The sequence below is a fragment of the Channa argus genome, chromosome 2 (genome assembly GCF_033026475.1).
Source record: "Channa argus isolate prfri chromosome 2, Channa argus male v1.0, whole genome shotgun sequence".
Lineage (NCBI taxonomy): Eukaryota > Metazoa > Chordata > Actinopteri > Anabantiformes > Channidae > Channa > Channa argus.
The window spans coordinates 20,565,722-20,586,821 of NC_090198.1; the positions used below are offsets into that span (position 1 = coordinate 20,565,722).

The following is a 21,100-nucleotide window of genomic DNA, read 5'->3' on the forward strand; positions in this document are numbered from 1 at the left end:
TGTATGTGTTCTGTACATTTTCATTAGAGGCAAACCAAAATTATGATCAATAATCGAACATTTCCACTGTTCATTAAATGAACAAACATGCTTCATGTCATGTAAAATTGTTTGTCTGTTGCAAGACGCTTAGGGTTTCACAAAAAATTATAAAATTAAATGCAAGATGGATATACAGGGGAATTTATTAACTAAAATCTAACAAACACTTTTTTATTCTTTCTAACATTTTCAGACTCATCACTATTCCTAATTCCTAAAGCATCAGTAGCTGCACACTTTTGTTGTTTTCCAAAATGATGTGATTGTCAGCTAAATTTTCTATTTTCTTTGTACTGCTGAAAGAGCAGGTGATGTAAGCTTCAGCTTCAGCTTCAGCTGTACTGGACACAAATCAAAAAGTACGCAGAAAACCAGTGCAACGTCTAAATGCTAAAGCATAAGCCAACGCACAGAAAAGGATGTGGGTCCCATACTGTGGTAGAGCAGTTATCAATTAACCACAGAAACACTGATTCAACTCCTGGTGTATTTTGGGCAAGACACTGAACACTGAAGTTGCCCCTGATGTGTGGTATACATCAGGGGCAACTTAACATCCATTTCATTTTTGTGTGCGCACATATTCAGTATGTGCTGGACGAAAGTAACAAATGTGTTACATGTTTTTTTTTCATTAAAAAAACGTAAAAAGCCCTGCTCAGACACAGAAAAATCACTAATCAAACCAAAATTCTGTGGTGAACTTTGCAAAACTACCTCTCCTCTCAACAGCTCTTTACATGCACAGATCAGACATTATGACCACCTGTGCAAATTAACTCAATGCAATACAGCGGCTCTGCCATGAATTCCACTTTTACAAATTTATAATTTCTCTGTTTTTAGGTTGAAAGTGTCAGAAAGGTGATAATTCCACTGTGTTTATTAGTGAAGTTAAAGTGGGTAGTGGAGTTATGCTGGAGTGCATTATAAAAAGGGGTGGTTCTAATGTTTTGGCCCCCGTATTTAAAATGTATGACATGGCCTTTCTGATAGTTTCAACCTAGAACCTGAAAAAAATTATAATCTTGTAAAGTAGTAAGAACGTCGAAAGAAAGCAGACAAGCAGGTGAAAATGTGCCTCAACATGAAGCACAACTGTCAAGACAGACTTACTGGAATCAATAAATGTGAACCAATTCCTCTGAAATCACAAAAAATCTTGATTATAATTTAGTATAATTATAAAAAGTATGTTTGCTGTAAGAGTAACTTTTTGCTGTTATCCTGAGGACCCCTGCTGGCTATCTTTTGGTATAATAGACCAAAACAGAGGACATATTATGAAAAATAACAAGAACAAAAGAAGTCTAAAAGCCTTACAATGTACACTTCCAAATAATCTTTTATTAAATTGTTATTTTTGTATACAGTGGAAAAAAAAATCCTGTTTTTTGGAACAAGACACAATTATGTGTCTCAAGGTTTAGCATGAAAGAACAGTCCAACCTAGAAAAGACAGTGAGCAGATCACAGTTCTGTAGTGTTAATATCTCTTTACTTACTCCAACATGTGTAAAACCTATAAATAAACTGTGTCTATCACCCAGCTGAAAAGCTTTACAAAGTGCTTTCCAGAGATATCTATATCCTTTTCTTCAAGGCCACCGTCCATTTGCAAGCATGGCTTAGTAGGTTGCAGCAACTTCTTATACCTGCACAACATCAAAACCCTCCCACTTTCATTTCTAAACAGTAAAATGTTCATCTTTTGCCAGTGAAGACATTTGTTCTTCTAATACCAACATTTAAACTCAATAGGTTTTGGAGAATTGTTTACAGGTAAAGCAAAAAAACAAAGACAAGTGTAATCAAATAAACTGAGATTCTATGCAGATAACACACATCCAGTCTTGATGGATAAATAAATCCATAACCCTTGTACAGACTGTCAAGGCCTCTGATTAGAGATAGTAACTAAGGCAAATGCAGTGGTGCATATACAAGATGAGACAAATGCACTAAGGATCACAGGTGACAACACAAACTCATCATCTCTGGACTTATCCAATCAATCCTATTTGGTTGCTGTGTGACTGTTTTTATCTGCACACATTGTACTTGCAAATCACGTAGTTCAATAAGAAAATGGATAGAGAAATGGGCAAAAGATTTAGTTGGAGATAAGTTTATAAAACCTCTCGACATTCAATTTCTTTTTGCTGTACAGTTAAATCATTCATGTAAATAGGTCTATCAGTGTCAGCTTAAATTCATTATATTACAGAGTTCCACTCACTGTTATAGGACGTTACATCTGTGCCCCACTCTCTCTATAGCAGACGAACGAAAGTGTTATGGCATGTTTCACCAAAAGCTTGTTGTGGTAGGCTCATATGCCATTTTCTTAACTACACAACTTCAGTAAATTAGGAGCTTTTTAAAACTCATTTCCACAGTGAAAAAAAACTGCATGACTGCCCAAGACACTAAAAATATAACTTGTCATTTGGGATACCTTTATGAAACAAACAACAACAACAACAACAAAAAAAAGGGTTGGGTGGTGGTGTCTCACATATGAAACAATTTGACTTTGTTAGCGTGCATGCCGACACTTTTCCAAACTGGGGCAGCCAGTCGAACTTGTTCAACTGGTTTGAGACAAGGGTGATAGAAACAGTGAGACAGATCACAGCAACACAGGATGTGGAAAGTTAAATCAAAGCATGAACTTTAAGTATTATTCAGACCCTCAACCCTGGGAAATGCAACTATAAAACCTAGATTTGATTATATTAGAGACAAACTGGAAAAAATAAATCGAAATGAAGTGTAACCTTAAAGAAGGAGGAGTGCACAAAGCTCAACACTCCCGTGATTGTAGAAATATTTATTATAATATGCCATACACAAAGAAGTTAAAACATGTGGTACTCACTGATAATGACGGAAATAAATTGGATTTTTGTTAAGTGACAAGGTTGAGTGAGCAACCACACCTTCAGTAAATTTGGTCATATTTATATAAATGAGGTAAGAATAAATTTATATAAGGTTACTTCAGTGTGGAATAGGGACAATAGTTAAAATCTAAACCAGAGCCTTGAACATTTTCCATTTCCTGTTATAAGCTGTGTAAGTGATGACACTGGTGTGTGTGTGTGTGTGTGTGTGTGTGTGCGTGGGTATGTATGCGTATAGACCAGAGATAAATCAATTAGGTTTTTTTCTTCAGCTCCTCAAACCGCCGTGTTAAATCATCAAAGTCGATGTCATCCGAGGTGTTGGCTTTTCCCCCGAGGGAGGATGTGGGGAGTGTGTCAGGAACAGATGGGAGTTCTGGGAGAGCACTGTTGTCGTATATCTGAGATGAAGGGCCGGGACCTGGAGAGTAATATATAGTATTCAATATAATTTAAGCAACAATAGATCAGGCAACAAAAGCAGTTCTGTGACCTCTGTGATTTTTATCTTTAGAACATTCCAAAAGAAATCACTGTTGTTGTTTTTTTGAAACTGGGTTCAATGACAATTTCAGTATTATAAGACATAACCAGTCTCATCTCTCAACTGTTGGTGGAACTCACCTATAACCTGGGAGGGAACAGAAGGTTTGTCAGTTAGGTCATCAATCTGAAACATAAAGACTTTGTTAGAAATAATGTCATGCTTATGTTGACATAAAATATTATAATGTACATGTTAGTATTGAAGAAGAATGAACAATATTGTTGAACAATGCAAAGTAAAAAAAAAAAAAACATGCATATAAAAGGAAAAAAAAGCAGTGGACTTGCAGAAACCACCACCCTTTAGTATCTGACAAATTAAATAAATAAATACATAAAAATAAAAACTATCAGGGACTCAACTGAAATAAATACTCTTAATGCTCATTTGTTACGTTCAATCCCACATAAAATAACTCATCAGGATCAAGTTATACTGATTTGAGTTAGTATTTACATATTAGCAATTCATGCTTCCTTTAGCCCATCCATGTGAATGAAGCTGATTCTGGTCCTACTCTGAGAAATAGTGGTAAAATGTAGAGGACAGGCAAAACTTCAAGCAAGCTGAACAAACTGCTCTTCCCTGTGTGGTGCCCTGCCCTGTCCGTCTGTCCATCTGTGGAAACGGGAAGGGGGCATGGGTGGGAAGAGTTCATTCACTTACAGACTCGTATGTAGGGGGAGAAGTGGGCAGCTGAGGGGGCTGCCCTCCTCCCATGGGGGGCTGGAAGTGGTTGTAGGTTCCAATAGGACCATTAAATGGATCCTGGACAAAAACAACCGTTAGCTACAAGACTGAGAAGGGAGGTTTACTACTTTTAATTTATAATCATCATGTTTTTCATGCCATCAAAATACATTTTTCATATCATACATTTTTGATAAACTACATCTTTCTCACATTGTCACAGTCATATTACCAGATCGCCCTTTATAACAATACCGTTATTTAGCCAAAATGTTGGGTTTACTTCTACATGAAATGTAAAGACACAAACTATGGTTACTAAAAAAATTGTACAAATCTCTAAAGTGGTGCTTTTTGAGAACTCCATAACCACTCATAAAATCATAATGAAATCAGATAATAACACACACCCAAATTATTTGGATGCATGTAGCACTACATGGTTAGATAATATAGCGACATATACTGTAAAGACGATTTATCGATGTTGCACACTCTATTGTAATATTTTATATCACGACAGCAACATCATGAAGAATATAGCCTTTTAAGAAAATCTCTCACGGCTCCTTTGGGCGTAGGATAGTTGAAAGCTGTTGGCATTGGCATGGGCATGGGCATGGCCATAGGCATGGCAGCAGCAGGAGGAGCTGTGAAACCTCCACCACCTCCCCCTCCTCCAGACTTCTTGTCATTGTCCACATCAATCAGGTCTGCCTCATCTCCAGGACACACCTCAGGCTGTCAGAAGACACGGGTGAGAAGGTAAATAAAAGAAATGTATGACTTAATCCTTTTCACTGAGTGATAACTGATTTTTGAAGCTCACCCGGACCATGGCATCAGGTTCATATGGCACATTATAGTTCTTGGCGATCTCTATTAGGTAGCGTTCCACTAAGATCTTGGGAGGAGCCTCCACACTTAGTTTGTGCATCAGCTTTAAACACATCACATATTTGATTAGATGCTTTTAATAACCTACTGAAATCAAGAATCATGTATTCTTGAACACATCTGTGAGCAGTTACCCTGTCGTTGACTGTGCCAATCTGGTTTGTCCTGCACAGCTTGCCATATTCTTTGCTATATTTTGCACACAGCTGTTCAGACACCTGAAAGAAGCATTTACAGATAATACTATCGAGACTGCCCTGATAAAAACATAGAGAACATTTTTCATGTTTTATATTGTATTACTTTACACTTCTACTACATGGTACATTTAGGATGTACTTACAGTCTTTAGCTCAGACACCTCTGATTGGAGACGGGGCGCTGCCCAGATGAGAGTTGACACTGCTTCCTGTAAGCCTGGATCCAGTTCCCTATTAGGACAGACAGAAAATAGGTAAATAAGAATAATCACAGTACAGAGGAAATTTCTCACTTTCTATTTCTATTTTCTATTTAATTTATGTATAGTGTGAATCTGTGTGTTGAGTTTTTTAGTACTCACTTCATTGACTGGATGAGGCCAAATCGAGCCAGCAGCAGGTCGCAGTAAAGCTCCAGGATCTCCATGGCTTCTACCAGATAGTCTTCTCTGATGATATGCTCCACACGGATCCGTGCCCGCTCATCCTTTCCTGATGACAGATAATCAGCAATCTCCTTCCTTGCCTTTTGAGCAAGCTCAGCTTTAAGTTTGTGAGTGGAAAAGGGAAAAGGTCCACTGTGATTACAAGTGATAAACCAAAATTACAAAGAACCAACATCAACTAAAGGAGAGCAATTTGATTCAGCCCATCGCTCACTTTTCTTTTTCTCAAGTAGTTTGAGTCGGTTGATGACCAGCCGAAGGTTAACTCTTAACCTCTCTGCTTTGAATCCTCCTCCCAGCATAATGGTAGACTGTGAACACAATAGCATGAGAGAAGCATAAGTTCACATTCAAAACCAATCTACAGAGTCCATCTAACCTCGTCCCTTCCTCCAGTGACTCACCTAATCATGTGAGCATGGCCAAATAATGACTGCGCAGATTAACTCCAAACAAATACGATTCCCCCCGAGCACAGCAAAAACATTGAATTACCTCGCTTACGTAAACGATCGTATTCTGGCATTATACGTTAAAAGGGTCTTAACAGCTGACCTAGCTTTTAGCCTGATGCGACAGACCGCTAACGCCGTGACGTTAAGCTGTGACACATACCATATTTACATTTTTTTGTTTTTTTCTATCTATACAGTTAATTACATTAATACACACACATTTAGAAATCCACAACTGTGTCTGTGCTCCCAAACCCAACTGTTAGCTACTGCCAGCCTTTGTTTTGTTACCAGTCTTCAATTCTGTTGTCATTTTTGCGCTAACCTAGCTACTTAGCTCTTGCTCAACGCAAACGTTAGCAAAATCAAAACAAACGAATTAAACACGATTACGTATCTTTAAGAGTATTACGATTTTGAAGCGATCAACACTTTGTAAAACCACCGAAACTTACCGGTGAATATTAGTCAAGCGTAAACAACAACTTCTTTGAGTTCTGTCTGTTTCGTCGCCTCGTTCGCTTCCGCGATGGTCTTTGATGACGTCACTGGACTTTACCTCGGGGGCGGGGCCTGTACACTGTGTGTAAGACGGTATCCTACGTAATCCAACCTTTTACGCAACCTAACAACATATTAAGACAGAAGCAACACAAGGGGAGATACAGTCATTATAGCAGTTAGGCGAAAATGACAGCAAATGTAAAAAACTCTTATAAAGACAAAGCCACAATATATAGCTACATTCAGAATACAACTAAAACTATCTATATGTAAAATATAGGTGAGATAGGCAAATCAATCTCAACGGTGTCAACAATTTACATATAATTTAAATTAGGCAACTCTATAAGTTTTTTCCCTTTTTAAGTCGAAATCTTTAAAACAATCGCCATCTTGCATGTTTTATTTTTCCATTGTATGTCTATTTATTTATTTTTTTTGGATGGGCATCTGGTCTTGGCTCTAACACATTTACAGGTGATAAATCTACACACCGCTGTGTGTGCGAGGGTTTTGAGAGGTAAAAGAAAATCTACAGGATAAATCACTTCAGACTTTTTCTAGTTTTAATGTGACCTATATTCTGTGCAGTTCAATTAAAAAACGAACTTAAATTGTTCAGTGCTATACTTCATTCAACTTCATGAAAATATGAGTGACAAGCACAAATGAGGGAATGGATACAAAAACAAAACAAATTTTAACATTTATGTACATTAACTATATCTTGGAGTACAATCAAATCCACCAATACCCCAATTTTTTTATCTTTATCATTTAATGGCTAGTTTTCAAAGTCAGTTTGCTGAAAGGGTTGTATTTTCAATTTAAATTAGCTAGCATCACTCCCCCTCTGAACTTGAATGGAAAATTATAGTATTTGTTCATACCTTTACTTTTAACAAGTTATTCCATCCCTGTGAAGATGGTTAATGTTTTAACCTAAATGTACCTGTCACACCTTGATTTCACACAGGTGATTTTTATTCAGTATTTAAATATCTTAGATGTTCAGTGGATTAAAGGTATAGCCACTAAAAATCTATCAATCTCACATACGCAATAATCTAATTGTTAGTGAGATGTTTGCAGTAATGAGCTAATCTTTACATTTTTAATCATGTTCCCAAAGACCACAAATCAAAAACATGTACCTCAATCAGATGGAAATTAGCCATAAACTAAATCTGGTGTGAGGCTTATTTTAAGAGATTGTTTTCATTGCAATGTATCTGTTTTGCATTCGTCATAGTTTCTAATGAGAAGAAAAATACCACTGGTGTGATGAACAACAAAAGTCTTTACACAGGCACTACATAATTATCTCCGCAAGGAAGTGCTCAAAATTTCACATGAATTAATCACAGATGAAAATGCTCAACTCATTGCCAAACAAGAACATCTGGCCACTTTTATTTTGATTAAAATGGAAACATTTTAGGACTTTCGGGTTTATTTTATATTGCAGTTTTCTCATAAAAAAGAATCTGTACAATAAAAAAAGATGTTAAACAACAAACCATCAGTTCTTATAACTTGAGTTTGCTGACAGAAACTTCTTTGTGTTTCTTCTTCTTTGAAGACTCGTTCTTCGCACTTTTGATCTGACTTTTGACCTGGTCCTGCAGCTGAGAGAAGAAGGCTTGAGAGGAGCGCAGAGCCTTGTCCTTTCCTTCATCCTGAAAGAGAGGCGCACCATGCCAGTTCAGATACCTCAAGAACATACACAATATTATCCAAAGGTGGAATTATATTTCCCCATCGATACATATAACCGTTGACAAAGACCTACGCAGAGAAGGGAATTATGGGTAACCATGGGCCGCAGAGGCCTCGACACCTCCAAAATTTCAACAACGCGTGCTGAGATGTGTGTAGAACAAGCTAATTGGATAACGTCAGGAGTTGGGATCGAAATGGGAAAGGAACCGGAAAGAGTATGAATAATAAAGTAGAGAATAAAAAAAAAAACAAGTTCATACCAATAAGTTCACACCGATTTTATATAATATTGATATATGTTGTTTTATATATTATGTTGTTGTGCTGCTGCTGCTTTATTCATTTTGTTTTCACTGCATTCTGAGTTTTGTCACCACTAAAAACGCTGTAGGTTCGAGATGTGTATTTCAACTTACGACTTTTTGTTGAAATCCGTGTTTCACTTTACAGACGCTGAATGTTATGTATTGTTTACACAAAAGGACAAGCACATTTAAATTCCGTTTCTGGATTTAAAATTTGGTTTCCCAGAAAATTGAGGTTTGTTAAATGGGTTACTGCCATCTTGTGGACACTTATGTCCACAGTGCAAGGATAAAAGAAACACGTGCCAAAGTGTATTGATGGAGAAGTATAATCCTGCCTTAATTCATGTTCATTTTGGCATTGAAAGGATGCTAATATTCAACTAACACATTAGTGGCACCGCAGTAAGAAAGGACTATGCAGAGCAACAGCACTTATTAACAATTTGTCATTTTGTTGTTGGGTTGGAAGTGCTCAGATCCTTTAGGAAAAGAAAAAGCACCAATACTTTACTCCAAAGCACTCACCTTGAGTATTGTGGTTTTGCCTCCTTTTGTGAGTTTATTTAGGTTTTCTCTTACTTCAGCCTTTGATGGCTTTTTATTATCTCCAATTTTACTGGCCTCTTTAAGTTTCTGTCTCCTTTCTTTCTCCTTGATCTTCAGGTGCTTCAGCTTCTTCTTGTGGCGTCTCTCACGCTTCTTGTCTGTTGACATTTTCTCAGTATCACCGAGTATATCTCCTGCTTTGTTTTTCTCCTTCGGATACAGAAAATGTATAATTAGACAAATTGCAACCCCCCCAAAAAAACAACAAAAAAACAAAAACAAGATCAACACGTGATTCACAACGAATGTGGATCGATAACAAACCTTGATTTCTTCAGGTGCGAGCAGTGTAGCATTACTAGCACTGACTGGAGCCACTTCCTCCATTGTAATTGATGGCAGGTTAGACACAACTTTGACCTCAGGAACAGGCTGTTGACAAAGGGTAACATGAATGTGCTATAATTTCTAATAATACTTTATTAGAAATTATACTTTATTATACATTATATTCATTTCCATTATTCTATAATTGCTGGTGCCATGTTCTATATTATCTAGATTATTTAATAAATAATTAAATTTAAGATGCAACTAACAAGAGTAATACGAATGTGTGCCTGTGATTATGGTGACTAATGACAAAGTAACTTTTATATCTTTTAGAATCTGAACAAAGGGCAGCAAACATCAGGAGTCATTTCTGATGATGTGTTGCAAAACTTACCGGTTTGGGTGTGAAGTGGAAGTTGGAGAGAGCATCTAACTTTAGGAAGAGTGTGTCCATTAGCTTCTGAATTTCGACATGGGCTGGGTTCTCCTCCTCCTCAGTCTTTTGCTAAAGAAAAAAAAATATTAAAAAACAATAGAAGCTGCACATATATGTAATTGTTGACAAAACAAGAAAAAAGTCAAACCTGTGTCTGCTTGAGGTATTCTTGCTCATAAATTTCAGCCAGACTCTGCTTGCTCTTCTCATGGTCCAACGTTAGCCTCTTCTTGTACTCAAACACCTCCTCTTTGGGTTTCTCTTTGCGGACCACATCATCAAATGCCTTATAGCAACACAAGTCAAAAGGTAAAAATTTAAAAATATGTAAACAAACAAACAAAGGAATATCTAAAAAATAAATGTTGTTGCTAACCTGGTCTTTAATTCTCTGTTTAATAATGTCTTCAAGTTGTAGTGTGGTTTCCTCCGTGATAGTAGGTGCTGAAAGAGCACAGATAAAATTCACATAGTACTTTTAGTAATATTTTTAACTACAAATAAATAAACAAAAAACCTAAATGTGGTGGTAAAGCCAAAAAATAACATAAAGCTATTTGCCAAACTACAAATGCAGCACAAAAACACAGAAGAGTCACAGACCCATCCTTGATGCCTGCTCGAACTCCACATCTTCCTCCAGCATGCTGTTCTCTGGACGAGTCTGTGCTGTCACCTCTCCGGATAACTGCCAGGGCTTCTCTGCTAGAGCTGCTTTCTCCAGTTCCTCAATCTTGGCTGACATCTGCAGGTTACAACAACAACAACAACAACAACAAAACCTTTAACTTAAATAGACTTAGCAACCCCAACAATGTTAAAAGACAAGTAGCAGGATTTCCTCTTTATAAGGCAAAATGATATAACTGATAATAAAATGTATCAGCATGAGACGGAGGAGGGTCTCTTAATTTCTGTCTGTTTCACAATTTAATTAGAAATAGTGCCATTCGGGTCTCCCACCTTTACAACCTGACATAAACCTGACTGTGCTGCTTTATTTGATAGGATGTAAGTTGCAGGTCCTGGAGTATTTAACCTAAAGGTTGAAGGCTATAGCAACACAAAGTTTGGGGATGTACAGTTGTCAGCAGGTACATGGAACTCAGCCTAACACTGTCCATTTCAAGGAAACAATATACAGAACAATATGTATTTTTGCCTTTGTTATTTTAGATAGTTTTGGGCAAACACTAAAGGTTTTGTTTCAGGTTTACATTTTCTTCGGGTAAAATATTTTCTTTCAGTTTACAAATTTTTTTGTTAGCATACAATAATACGCCTGCTTTGTATGGAGGCAAAATTCAACATTGATGAGATGATAATAAAGAGAAATTTCTGCCAAATCAAATTAAATACATTTTTAACCTGGTTACCTTTTCTTGTCGTTTCTCGAATGACGACTTTGAGTCAGACTTTGCTGAGCTTGCCGATTTCCCTCCAAAAATGTCCTGTATGTCTTCTCCTTCTGTGTCCTCATCCTCAGAGAGGTTAAAAGTCACTTTCTTACGAGATGCTTTGGACTGACTTGTCTCATCATCCCTGGGATTCGGCAGACACACATGCTGCAATCAACCATTCTCAATCAAATGTGCTTCTCTCACATGTAATGAAGAGGCTTTACATCACACTTACTCATCATCACCATCCTCTTCACTATCATAATCCTCTTCTTCCTCATCCATTTCTTCTTCACTTTCTTCTTGGAGCTTGTCCATGCTGTCATCCTCACCATCTGATAGGTCATCTGCTTTACCGACTTCACCATCAACAGCATCAAAGAAATCCTTGTACTTGAGACTCCTGGAGCTCTTTACCTGTTGATTTTTACAATAATCAATATAATTCTTTTAATCTATAGCTTCAGAAAAATAGATAAAGAGAGAGAGAAAGGTATAGACAGGTAAAAAGAAGTGATAAAAGACATACAATGTTTTTCGTTTGCTTTTTGGAAGAAATTATTTGATCTAGGTCAAGTTCGTCATCTTCATCAGAGGGCATGTCCTGAAAATAGTCTATGTCGTCTTCCTCTCCTTCCTTCTTTCCCTCACGCTTGTCCATTTCATCAAGAAACAACTCCATCTCTGACAGTTTAAAGAACTTATCATCAACCTCGGAGGGAACCAGTTTTGTTTTGCCTTTCCATTCAATCTCTTTCTTTTGTTTCTCCTCCTTCTCCAGAGCATCCACAATAAAATCAAAATCCAAGTCTTCATCTGTGTCCTCTGTCCCGTCCTCAGCCACCACAGGCATTTTTTTAGACTGTCTGGAAGGTTCCTCCTCATCTTCTTCCTCCTCATCAACACTATGCTCTTCCTCGTTTTCATAATCCTCAACAAGCAATGTTAATGTCTCATCTGACAGAGCCTCAGTGATTGCATTTTTAAAGTGTTTCAGTACAGCACTGTTCTGCAGCTCCAGCTCCTGCCAGATCTGCTCTTCATCAAAGTTGTCCACCACCAGCTGAGCCAGCGGGCTGCCTTTATAATCTGCAGGCTCCTCAGCTTTGTGTAGGTCATAGAGGGTCTTAGTGAGAGTGGTAAAGTCTTCCGCCACCTCATCTTGAACACTGCAAAGGTAAAAAAAAATAAATATATCAGAGTGGCAAAGCTTGTGTCTTATAACAAGTAGGAGGGAATTTCTTAGTTAGTTATGTATTTTTACAAAACAATATGTTTTGCTTGACTTTTAAGTGCTAGTACTTAAGCAGGTTTCTGAATGTAGGACTTTTATTTTTAATTTAGAATTCAGAATACCTCTTCCGCTCCTGATAGCTACTGTACGGCAGTGACTTGATAAATATTACATTAAACACCATTCTAAATGACCATTTAATGAAATGCGGGACTTCAGCCGGACAATGATAAGTTTAGCTTTAGCTAACATTTAGCTAACTGACCGTCTTCAAGCCTAAACAACGTTTTATCCAACATTAAACCGCTTTTTAAACAACACAGACCCACTGACGGTAAACACTTGCCTCAGAAAGTTCTCTGGTTGTGCTGTGTTATGGTTTATTTTCTTTACACACGCTTCCAGCAAGCTTCTCACGTCTGTGCTAGCCATCGTTCCCCTCACATGTGTGACCCTCTGTGTCGCAGGTAAACAGACTCATCGAGAAACTTTTCCACTGCTGTTTGGTTCCGGGGTAAAAAAGAAAATATGGCGTCCGCCGTGTTGAAGATTGCAGGTTTGTTTGTGTAAAAAATTATATTTGTATCAAACACATTTTTTGCCTATATTTATCTGTTTTATCTTTAAGTACATTTGTTTTCTGATTTACTGTTGACAATTAAAGAAGGCAGAGGCGTTGTTGAACATATATGGCGTTTCAGCTATGTCTCTGTTAAACCGTGTGTTTGTATGAGGTCAAAAGTTTGTCCTATTGTTGGGTTATAGTACATACTTTATGTTTTTTGTTTTTAACAGGTGACTGGGATATTTTTATCGTGATGCGTGTAAATATAACTACAGTTTACTTTGATTCTGTCGTGATCACAGTTCAGCCCCATTTACCAGTCTGCAGGTGTTTTCTTCTACTCCGGTTTTAAATGCTAAAAGCTAACTCACTGAGGCCAATGGAAGTAATAACTATTATAACTCTACTTAACTCTAATCGTTTTAACCTACTTTACATGCTGTGCAGCCAAGCGTCGTTTAAACCTCGAGTTGTACGTAAAGGTCTTTATAGCCTGTATTTTAGCCCGGCTAAATATTTAAAATTTAAATATTTTAAAATGTGCTGAAAGTTATAAAAATATACTAAAAAAGTGTTTAAAGTGATGCATGTATGGAAAAACTTCTATTTGATTAACTGGTGCACCTACAATACAGACTACAGTACTGAGGGGATAAAAAACATGATTAAATTCTATTTAAACTATAGTCTAATCTCACAGTGTTTTATTCTGTTTATCCAGTCGCGGGTCTTTCAAGGTGTCCCAATCTCATACTCCTGCGGGCACATTCAACAACAGCAATCCGCCATCAGGGCGTTCTTGGATCATTGTGGAAGCTGGGGAGACTGAACCACATTGCTATTGCTGTGCCTGACATGGAGAAGGCCACAGCACTTTATCGTGACATTCTGGGGGCCAGAGTGAGTGACAAGGTGCCCCTCCCAGAGCACGGTGTCTACACAGTGTTTGTGGAGCTTGGCAACACTAAGTTGGAACTGCTTCATCCTCTGGGGGAGAAGAGCCCGATTGCTGGCTTCTTACAGAAGAACAAGTCTGGAGGGATGCACCACATTTGCATTGAGGTGAGATCATATCATGTCATGCAGATTACAGTGTAGATTGAGTAGGCCTCACCTTTACTGTCATACCTGCCTAAATAGAATTTTTATTAGTCATACCAGGCAAACTACTGGTGTAGTGACACTCCATTCCAAGCATGGGTGCGCATGACTCATCAAGCACAATAGTGCTTTTTCACAGCAGATATTTTGAAGTTCAGAACCAGGAACTTCAAAGGTGTAGCATTATTGATAAATGGTGAATGGTCTCCACTATAACGCTTTTCTATCTATTGGTACTCAAAGCGCTTTACACTGCTTCTCATTCACAATCACACACTCACCGGGAGGCAATACTCACTGGGAGCAACTAAGTTGGGGTTCAGTGTCTTGCTCAAGGACACTTCGACAAACTGTAAAACTTCAAACTTATAACATATTTAAGCTGTGGTGTTGTGTGACTCAGTCAAACCTGTTAGCAGCATAAGTGAACTCAAATTACATCAGTACTGAAAACTAATCCTAACAACAGCTTCAGTGCTGCTTGACAATGTAGTGGTGTATGTAATGAGTGGATTCAATGAGACAACTTACTGTTGCATGTGTTGACACTCAGTGCTCTCTGTTATATTTTGGATACAAAGTCGCCAACTGAATCCCCCCCCCCCAACCTTTTTTTTTTGTTGCAGGTAGACAACATAAATGCTGCAATAGACGACCTAAAAGCAAAAAACATCAGGACTCTGTCAACAGAGCCCCAAGTAGGTGCTCATGGGAAACCAGTGATGTTTCTTCATCCTAAAGACTGTGACGGTGTGCTGGTGGAGCTAGAAGAAGCGTGAACATCTCAGTCTAACCAGGATTGTAGGAGATGTTAAGTCACTACTAAGTTATATTCCATATTCATTTTGATAATTGCTGACATCAAATGTTGACCTTTTGTCCTTCTCATTTCAGAAAGGCACCTCTGTTTTACTCTCACCTCAGTTTGTGGTTTTTGACTTACTTGTTTTGTTGTGAATAAACTGTAATTGCAAATAATGTTTATTGAATTTTAGTTTCAATTTCTTATGGGTTGTCCTGTCTTCACTTCCCTTTATCAAACCTAAAGTAGTATAATTACATCAATACCTGCTTTAGGGAAAAACTGATTTTAACTATTGTTCAAAACACATGTGAACTCATTTAGCTGACAAGTTCCTACAAAGATATGTCAAATTTGATTATTTAATGATTTTTTTATACAGATTTTGCAATTGAATGAAGAGGCCTAAACCGAGTGAAAAAGATTACTTTTAAAAAAATATTTATATGTATGATTTTATTTGCCCTAACTTTAAGATGGCAATAGGATTGTATACTTCTCTGGCTCCTCCAAAAATACAGCAATGAAAAACCTGAGAACACACTTTAGATAAGAGCTTAAAGAGCACAGTACTCTAATGTACTACAATGCAGTTGTTCATGTGTATTGCAGAGAAGGGTCATCTAGATAGATTTGCTTGCATATTAAAGCATTGGTAGTTTTAATTCCAGTTAAAACTATTATTGTGGTACTAGCTGACCACTAGATGGAGCTAAACTACTACACTTATCCTGTACGTTCAGCATCGCCACAGGATGTTGATTTGGCACGGTTATTACATCGGATGCCCTTCCTGACGCAACCCTCCCAAATTTCTACTGGGCTTGGAACTGGCACTGCACAGCTGTACATGGGGATGAGCATTTGGGGGGGGGGGGGGGGGGTCCCCCCTGGTCAGTATTGCCCAGGGACACTTAGACATGTGGAAGAGCGGGGGCAAACCTCTGACCCTACACTCTGGTTGGCTGCCCCTCTAGGTCTATTTAAAGATTAACTTGGAGCCCTCTTGATAAAGCTGATATATAGCTAAATGGTTTGTACCAAAAACAAAATCAGGACTTTAGGCAAAATTGTATTGTGACATTGTGTTTGGGGAAACCAATCATGCTCTTCAGTTTTCTCACCACTCTAATCTCCTTAAATTCCCTCTATTGTTTAGAAATAACATCCAGCTCTTCATAAGACATTTACAAACAGAAGTTTTACAGGAGTTCCCCTTTGTTACCTACCTCCTGTGAATTTTACGTATTTTTAAACTGCCTAGTTCTGCTTTCTGGTAATGGAAGAGAAACTTACCAGTTGTACAATAATCATTTGTCAGTCAAGTGTCATTGTTCAGACCGATTTACAGTGATCTTTATTTTTAACACATGCACAAAACACTGATCAGAATCCAGAGGGTATTTATTTTGCTTAACAGCTCCTGACAGAAAATGCAGCAAATATAACAATTACATTGGCATAGCCCTATAAAGTGTAATATGTAGGAAAACAGCAATAAGTAATTTAAGATTTAAATTACTGGCCAGTACCATGCAGGGCACTTCATACATTTGTAAGATAGCTATGAATATACATATAAAGAAGCATTGGTAATTAATCTGGAGAGATTTAGCTGCTTTCTTTGCCCAGGGTATGCTTGTCAAACAGATACTCTGCCAATCCATTCTGAGGAGCACCCATGCGACGCAGGTTGGACACCCAGTCTGCCAGTTCTTTGATGGACTTCACCTGCTCGTCCAAGTAGTGTGTCTCGATGAAATCACACAGCTAAATGAAGGAGTTACATCCAATTAGAACTAACAGTTACATAAACTGAGAAGGGCTCAAAGCAAAACAAATGTCATGATTCCATTCTGAGTATTCTTTTGTGAAAAAGGTGTTATATGTGGTTTAGTCACTCTGCTACATAATGAACACTTGGATGCACTTCATAAACACCCAAATGTCAACCTGACAGATGTTTTCACACAAACAAAAAAACCCTGTAGAATCTACAGCTAACCGCAACGAACATCTTTAAAATAGCCACTGCAGGTGGACAACCAATGTGGTTTTCTTGTTGTCAAATCTGAGTATTTTTACATTCTGCAGCGTGCTAATGCTGCAGAATATTCAAGATGCATGTGGTTTGATAATATTGATAAGCAAATACAAATAAAGATACTTTTGAATATTTGAGATTGGCATCTACAGCTCTGCTGTGTAACAATCAAGCCACAGTTTAATACTCACATGTGGGTCAGTGTGATCAGAACAGAGCTTGTGCAAGTCCAGCAGTGACTGGTTCACACTCTTCTCAAGCTGCAGGGCACACTCAAGGGCCTCAACGCCACTGCCCCACTCATCTCGCTCAGGTTTCTACAATTCAAAGCAGGTCAATAACAGTTATAAATGAGATAGGAGGCCAGTGACCTGGCCAAGATAACAAGTAGCCTCATTATTCAAATGGGAATTGCAGTTTAACGGTTTACTTACTCTAGGAGTTGTGCTAGCATGTTTTTGAAAGATAAGCGTCACAGCACCCACACCCTCTTTATCTTTTGGCCAAATGATGCCCTCCCAATATGGGCCTTACGATAGCCCAGAACAAAATCTCACACCCAGTGCCCAAATAAAATCTATATGGTTATTTTCCAGATACACTAGATCAAGGAAGCCCACATACCTTGATATCTTGAAGAAATATCCTTCCCCCCCTTTGGTTCTGCAGTTTCATTAGTTTCTCAGCATGCTCACGCTCCTCGTGTGACTGATGGCGGAAGAACTTGGCAAAATTGGGCAATGCCTGATCATCCCGCTCGAAGTAGTAGGCCTGCGAGGAAGATTAAATGGCTTATTGGCGTGTCTCAAAACTACCTACCAAACCTAGCTGCCATAAGTGAAAACAGAGGTACATTATTAACGACAAGTGATGCACTCGTGCCCTGTCCCTGCACACAATCTCAAAACGAACTTTAGCCTTTGTTTAATTGCTCAGTGATGCAACAGCCATTTGGCCTCATTTCAAATACACATAAACCTGCCAAACCCCAAACTCATGCTTATGTTAAAAAGGCTGATCTGATGGCAGCAGGTGACCAGACTCCTACTTCCCACGTGACTCCTTACCTGTCTGCAAAATGTTGCCACACTACAAACTTGGAGGAATGAAATGCATACAAACCAACCAGCACAGCAGTTACAAAAATCGTGCAGTTATCACTTCTCAAAAATTATTTCCAGCAGAACCTGTATACACAGTTCCCTTTACATCACTTCCACCTGTACCACTCTGGGTTTCCCTTCAGTCGACCACTTTTTACTGGCTGAACAGTTTTACCCTGTCCATTTATTAGACTCACCATAGACATGTAGACATAGGAGGCATACAGCTCCAGGTTGATCTGCCTGTTGATTGCAGCCTCGCAGTCCTGGTGGAAATTCTGTCTTACCTGTGAACTCATTGTTCTGTAAAAGCACACAAAAGTCTTAGACGAATATGTACAGCTCAAATGGATACAAACATTTTTAAAATCACAAGCAGAACATATTTTGAGTTTGTATATTTTGGACATCAAGTAATGTGAAGACCACTCGGAAAATGTGATTAGCACTTCACAAGACAAGTGATTAATTTAATTCACTAATTAAAAGATGCAGATCAGGAAAACTTGTTTAAAAAGTTCGTTGGGATAGCGAATTGAACAATAGCTCAATTAAAAAAAATAATTAAAAAAAAAATCTATAAATTGTAGAAACGTTTAGTTTGACTGATCATCAATATAGTCGCAAACCCCTGTCGGAAATAAAAGCAGATCGTTGCCAGAAATGGGAATAATATTTACAGCTGGGGTGTTTTACATGATTACCAGTGAAAGAACAGACGATTTAACGCCAAGCTATGGTTGTTATAGCATCAATTAAAAACAGATCATTGCTTTGATTCACAGACTTAATGTTATTGTGTGGCAACGGGTCGTTCCGCACTGACGTAGAACAACACACTGCGCCAAGGCCGCACTGGCGAGGGCGGCAAGGAGACCAACGACCCGCAGCAACACCATTAACGTTAGCTGCTAGTATAAAGGCTTTACGAAGCTAAACATACACAAACATTAACACAGTCGTCAGTTTAGGTCTGTATGTGAAAACCAAGCAATGGTAAATATAAGAGTACAAAAACAAACCAAAAAAAATAAAAAGGGAGATTTATTCTTACCAATTTTCAGGTCTTCTTTTGAGGAGGTCGAAAATCGGGTGCGTGGTTAGCAAAACAAACGGTTTGCTAGCTGTTAGCTGTCGCGAGAAATGGCTCAAATAAAAGGAGCTGACAGAAATGTTCAGGCGACGATGTTTGGATTTGCTGTTGTCGATGTTAAAGCTGAGTGATGGAAACTATTAGTTTCGTCCTTTGGTGTAAGAAGATAGTCAAAGGTTGCCGTTCAAGCACTGTTGAAGCAGGTAACCTTCACCATCCGCTAGTTAGAGGATACACTGAAAGATCGGGCCTCAGCGTCCCTACATAACTGGTTGGTACGGAGCGTGACGTCAACGTCGGGCGGCGGAGTCTGCGCAGTGAGCTCACCCTCCCTCCACGTTTCTGTCTGTAAGAACGAGCTTGTTACAAAGGGGACTGTAAGCAAGCCGCCTACATTTAATCAGGTCCTAATATTCTCATAAGTTACGTATTAGGACTAATGTATCACTGTTACTTCTGTTTGTTTAGTTAATATCATTGTCAGACATTTTTTAGGAGAAACGATAAACAACTCCCTGTGAAACTTTACAAACAGCCCCAAATTGACTTTTTGGTGAAGCCTCACTAGGTAAAGCATTGGGAACTTTTTCATCTGTAATAATGTAAAATATTTTAGAAAAGTTATCTGTAAAAGTTATCTGTTATATCATATATGTAATGATATAAGATTAAATTTCTACTTCAATTTGAATGTATAAATAAAATTAATCCCACATAAGAAAGGTTCATTTCACTACAATTACCACTTTTGTTCATTTAAATACATTTGCTGTCGGCCAAGTCCTCTTTAACACCCCTATAGGTTCAACATGAGTCACAATGACATTTGCAAAATTAAAAAGTTTGGTATTATGTAACACATTTATTGTCACACACGAGAACATGACTAATTAGTTTATTAGGAAATAAAATTACCAACAAGGCAAAGCCCTATGTCAGCTAACCTAATTTAAGATTCAAGTTTCAATGTACTTTGTTAAACCTAAGAAAAATTATTTTGCCTTGTTACAGCTGGTCTTTGCTCCAAACAAAAGAAAAGCACCTGGTAAAGAGCCACACCAACACAAAAACATGTGTCAATGCCACGTGTTAATAAAAACTACCCAGCTGTCATTCGGCAAATGGCTGCATACACCCTGGACATGTAAATCTATCTCAGGGATGAGGCTTTAAGAGCTCAATTAATTTTAAGGGATTTTAATAGTGTGCCTCCATTGTAGTCTATTATTAAAGTCTTTACATAAGGCAAGACTGGGTCTGTGCTGTAGGACAACTCAGACATTATATATGACAAAAAAGCTTTGATGCTGTAAAGTTTGCTAAAATAAACTAAATTAAGTTAAATACAAATTTCTGTACTTTTTAAAATATCTGTCATTAACACAAAAAAGTGGTCTTTTATTTTAGACATTTTTTATTTGATTCAGGCATCTTACTCTTTAGTTCTCAGTTCTGGTCCTTAAAGACCCCCGCTCTGCTTGTTTGCCCCTACCTACATTGCTGATTAACCGGATCAGGTGTGCTCAGTCAAACAGAAGTTGAGTGTGGAGAGAGAAAAGACATAGTGAACTGGTATCTTCCAGCTTCTGACTGACTGAGCACACCTGATCCAGGTAGTCAGTAGTGGGTGTCAGGGACAGTTGGAAAGCACACAGAACAGGGGTTTTTGAGGACAAGGATTGAGAACCCCTGGCTTAGGGGGAAAGCCTGAGGACTGGAAGTGCTG

At 38.1% G+C, this 21,100-nt stretch overlaps 4 protein-coding genes across 6 annotated transcripts; 1 reads left to right on the forward strand and 3 right to left on the reverse strand.

The window, feature by feature from the left end:
- Positions 1-1,369: 1,369 nt before the first annotated feature.
- Positions 1,370-6,780, reverse strand: ist1 (IST1 factor associated with ESCRT-III). Its single transcript, XM_067496283.1, has 10 exons — positions 6,639-6,780; positions 5,943-6,039; positions 5,645-5,825; positions 5,426-5,513; positions 5,217-5,300; positions 5,015-5,125; positions 4,750-4,926; positions 4,162-4,263; positions 3,573-3,618; positions 1,370-3,369 (listed from the first exon to the last, which is right to left on the reverse strand). The coding sequence occupies exons 2-10, from the start codon at positions 6,028-6,030 to the stop codon at positions 3,203-3,205; spliced, it is 1,044 nt and encodes a 347-aa protein (XP_067352384.1). The 5' UTR covers positions 6,031-6,039; positions 6,639-6,780; the 3' UTR covers positions 1,370-3,202.
- mphosph10 (M-phase phosphoprotein 10 (U3 small nucleolar ribonucleoprotein)) lies at positions 6,670-13,167 on the reverse strand. Of its 2 annotated transcripts, XM_067496280.1 has the most exons (12): positions 13,013-13,167; positions 11,962-12,601; positions 11,668-11,849; positions 11,409-11,574; positions 10,636-10,777; positions 10,409-10,476; positions 10,181-10,318; positions 9,991-10,101; positions 9,588-9,695; positions 9,243-9,473; positions 8,208-8,366; positions 6,670-6,808 (listed from the first exon to the last, which is right to left on the reverse strand). In XM_067496280.1, exons 1-11 carry the CDS (start codon positions 13,096-13,098, stop codon positions 8,217-8,219), a joined length of 2,022 nt encoding a protein of 673 aa, XP_067352381.1. In that variant the 5' UTR covers positions 13,099-13,167; the 3' UTR covers positions 6,670-6,808; positions 8,208-8,216. The 2 variants fall into 2 exon arrangements, with proteins under 2 accessions (XP_067352381.1, XP_067352380.1); XM_067496279.1 differs by lacking the exon at positions 6,670-6,808 and having other exon boundaries at positions 8,065-8,366.
- Positions 13,090-15,312, forward strand: mcee (methylmalonyl CoA epimerase). 2 transcript variants are annotated; one of them, XM_067496286.1, is made up of 4 exons: positions 13,090-13,222; positions 13,953-14,293; positions 14,959-15,133; positions 15,227-15,312. In XM_067496286.1, exons 1-3 carry the CDS (start codon positions 13,195-13,197, stop codon positions 15,109-15,111), a joined length of 522 nt encoding a protein of 173 aa, XP_067352387.1. In that variant the 5' UTR covers positions 13,090-13,194; the 3' UTR covers positions 15,112-15,133; positions 15,227-15,312. The 2 variants fall into 2 exon arrangements, with proteins under 2 accessions (XP_067352387.1, XP_067352386.1); XM_067496285.1 differs by having other exon boundaries at positions 14,959-15,312.
- Positions 15,313-16,462: 1,150 nt separating this feature from the next.
- LOC137122986 (ferritin, heavy subunit) lies at positions 16,463-19,629 on the reverse strand. Its single transcript, XM_067496287.1, has 5 exons — positions 19,336-19,629; positions 18,479-18,584; positions 17,803-17,949; positions 17,370-17,495; positions 16,463-16,904 (listed from the first exon to the last, which is right to left on the reverse strand). The coding sequence occupies exons 2-5, from the start codon at positions 18,578-18,580 to the stop codon at positions 16,746-16,748; spliced, it is 534 nt and encodes a 177-aa protein (XP_067352388.1). The 5' UTR covers positions 18,581-18,584; positions 19,336-19,629; the 3' UTR covers positions 16,463-16,745.
- Between the last annotated feature and the right edge of the window lie 1,471 nt (positions 19,630-21,100).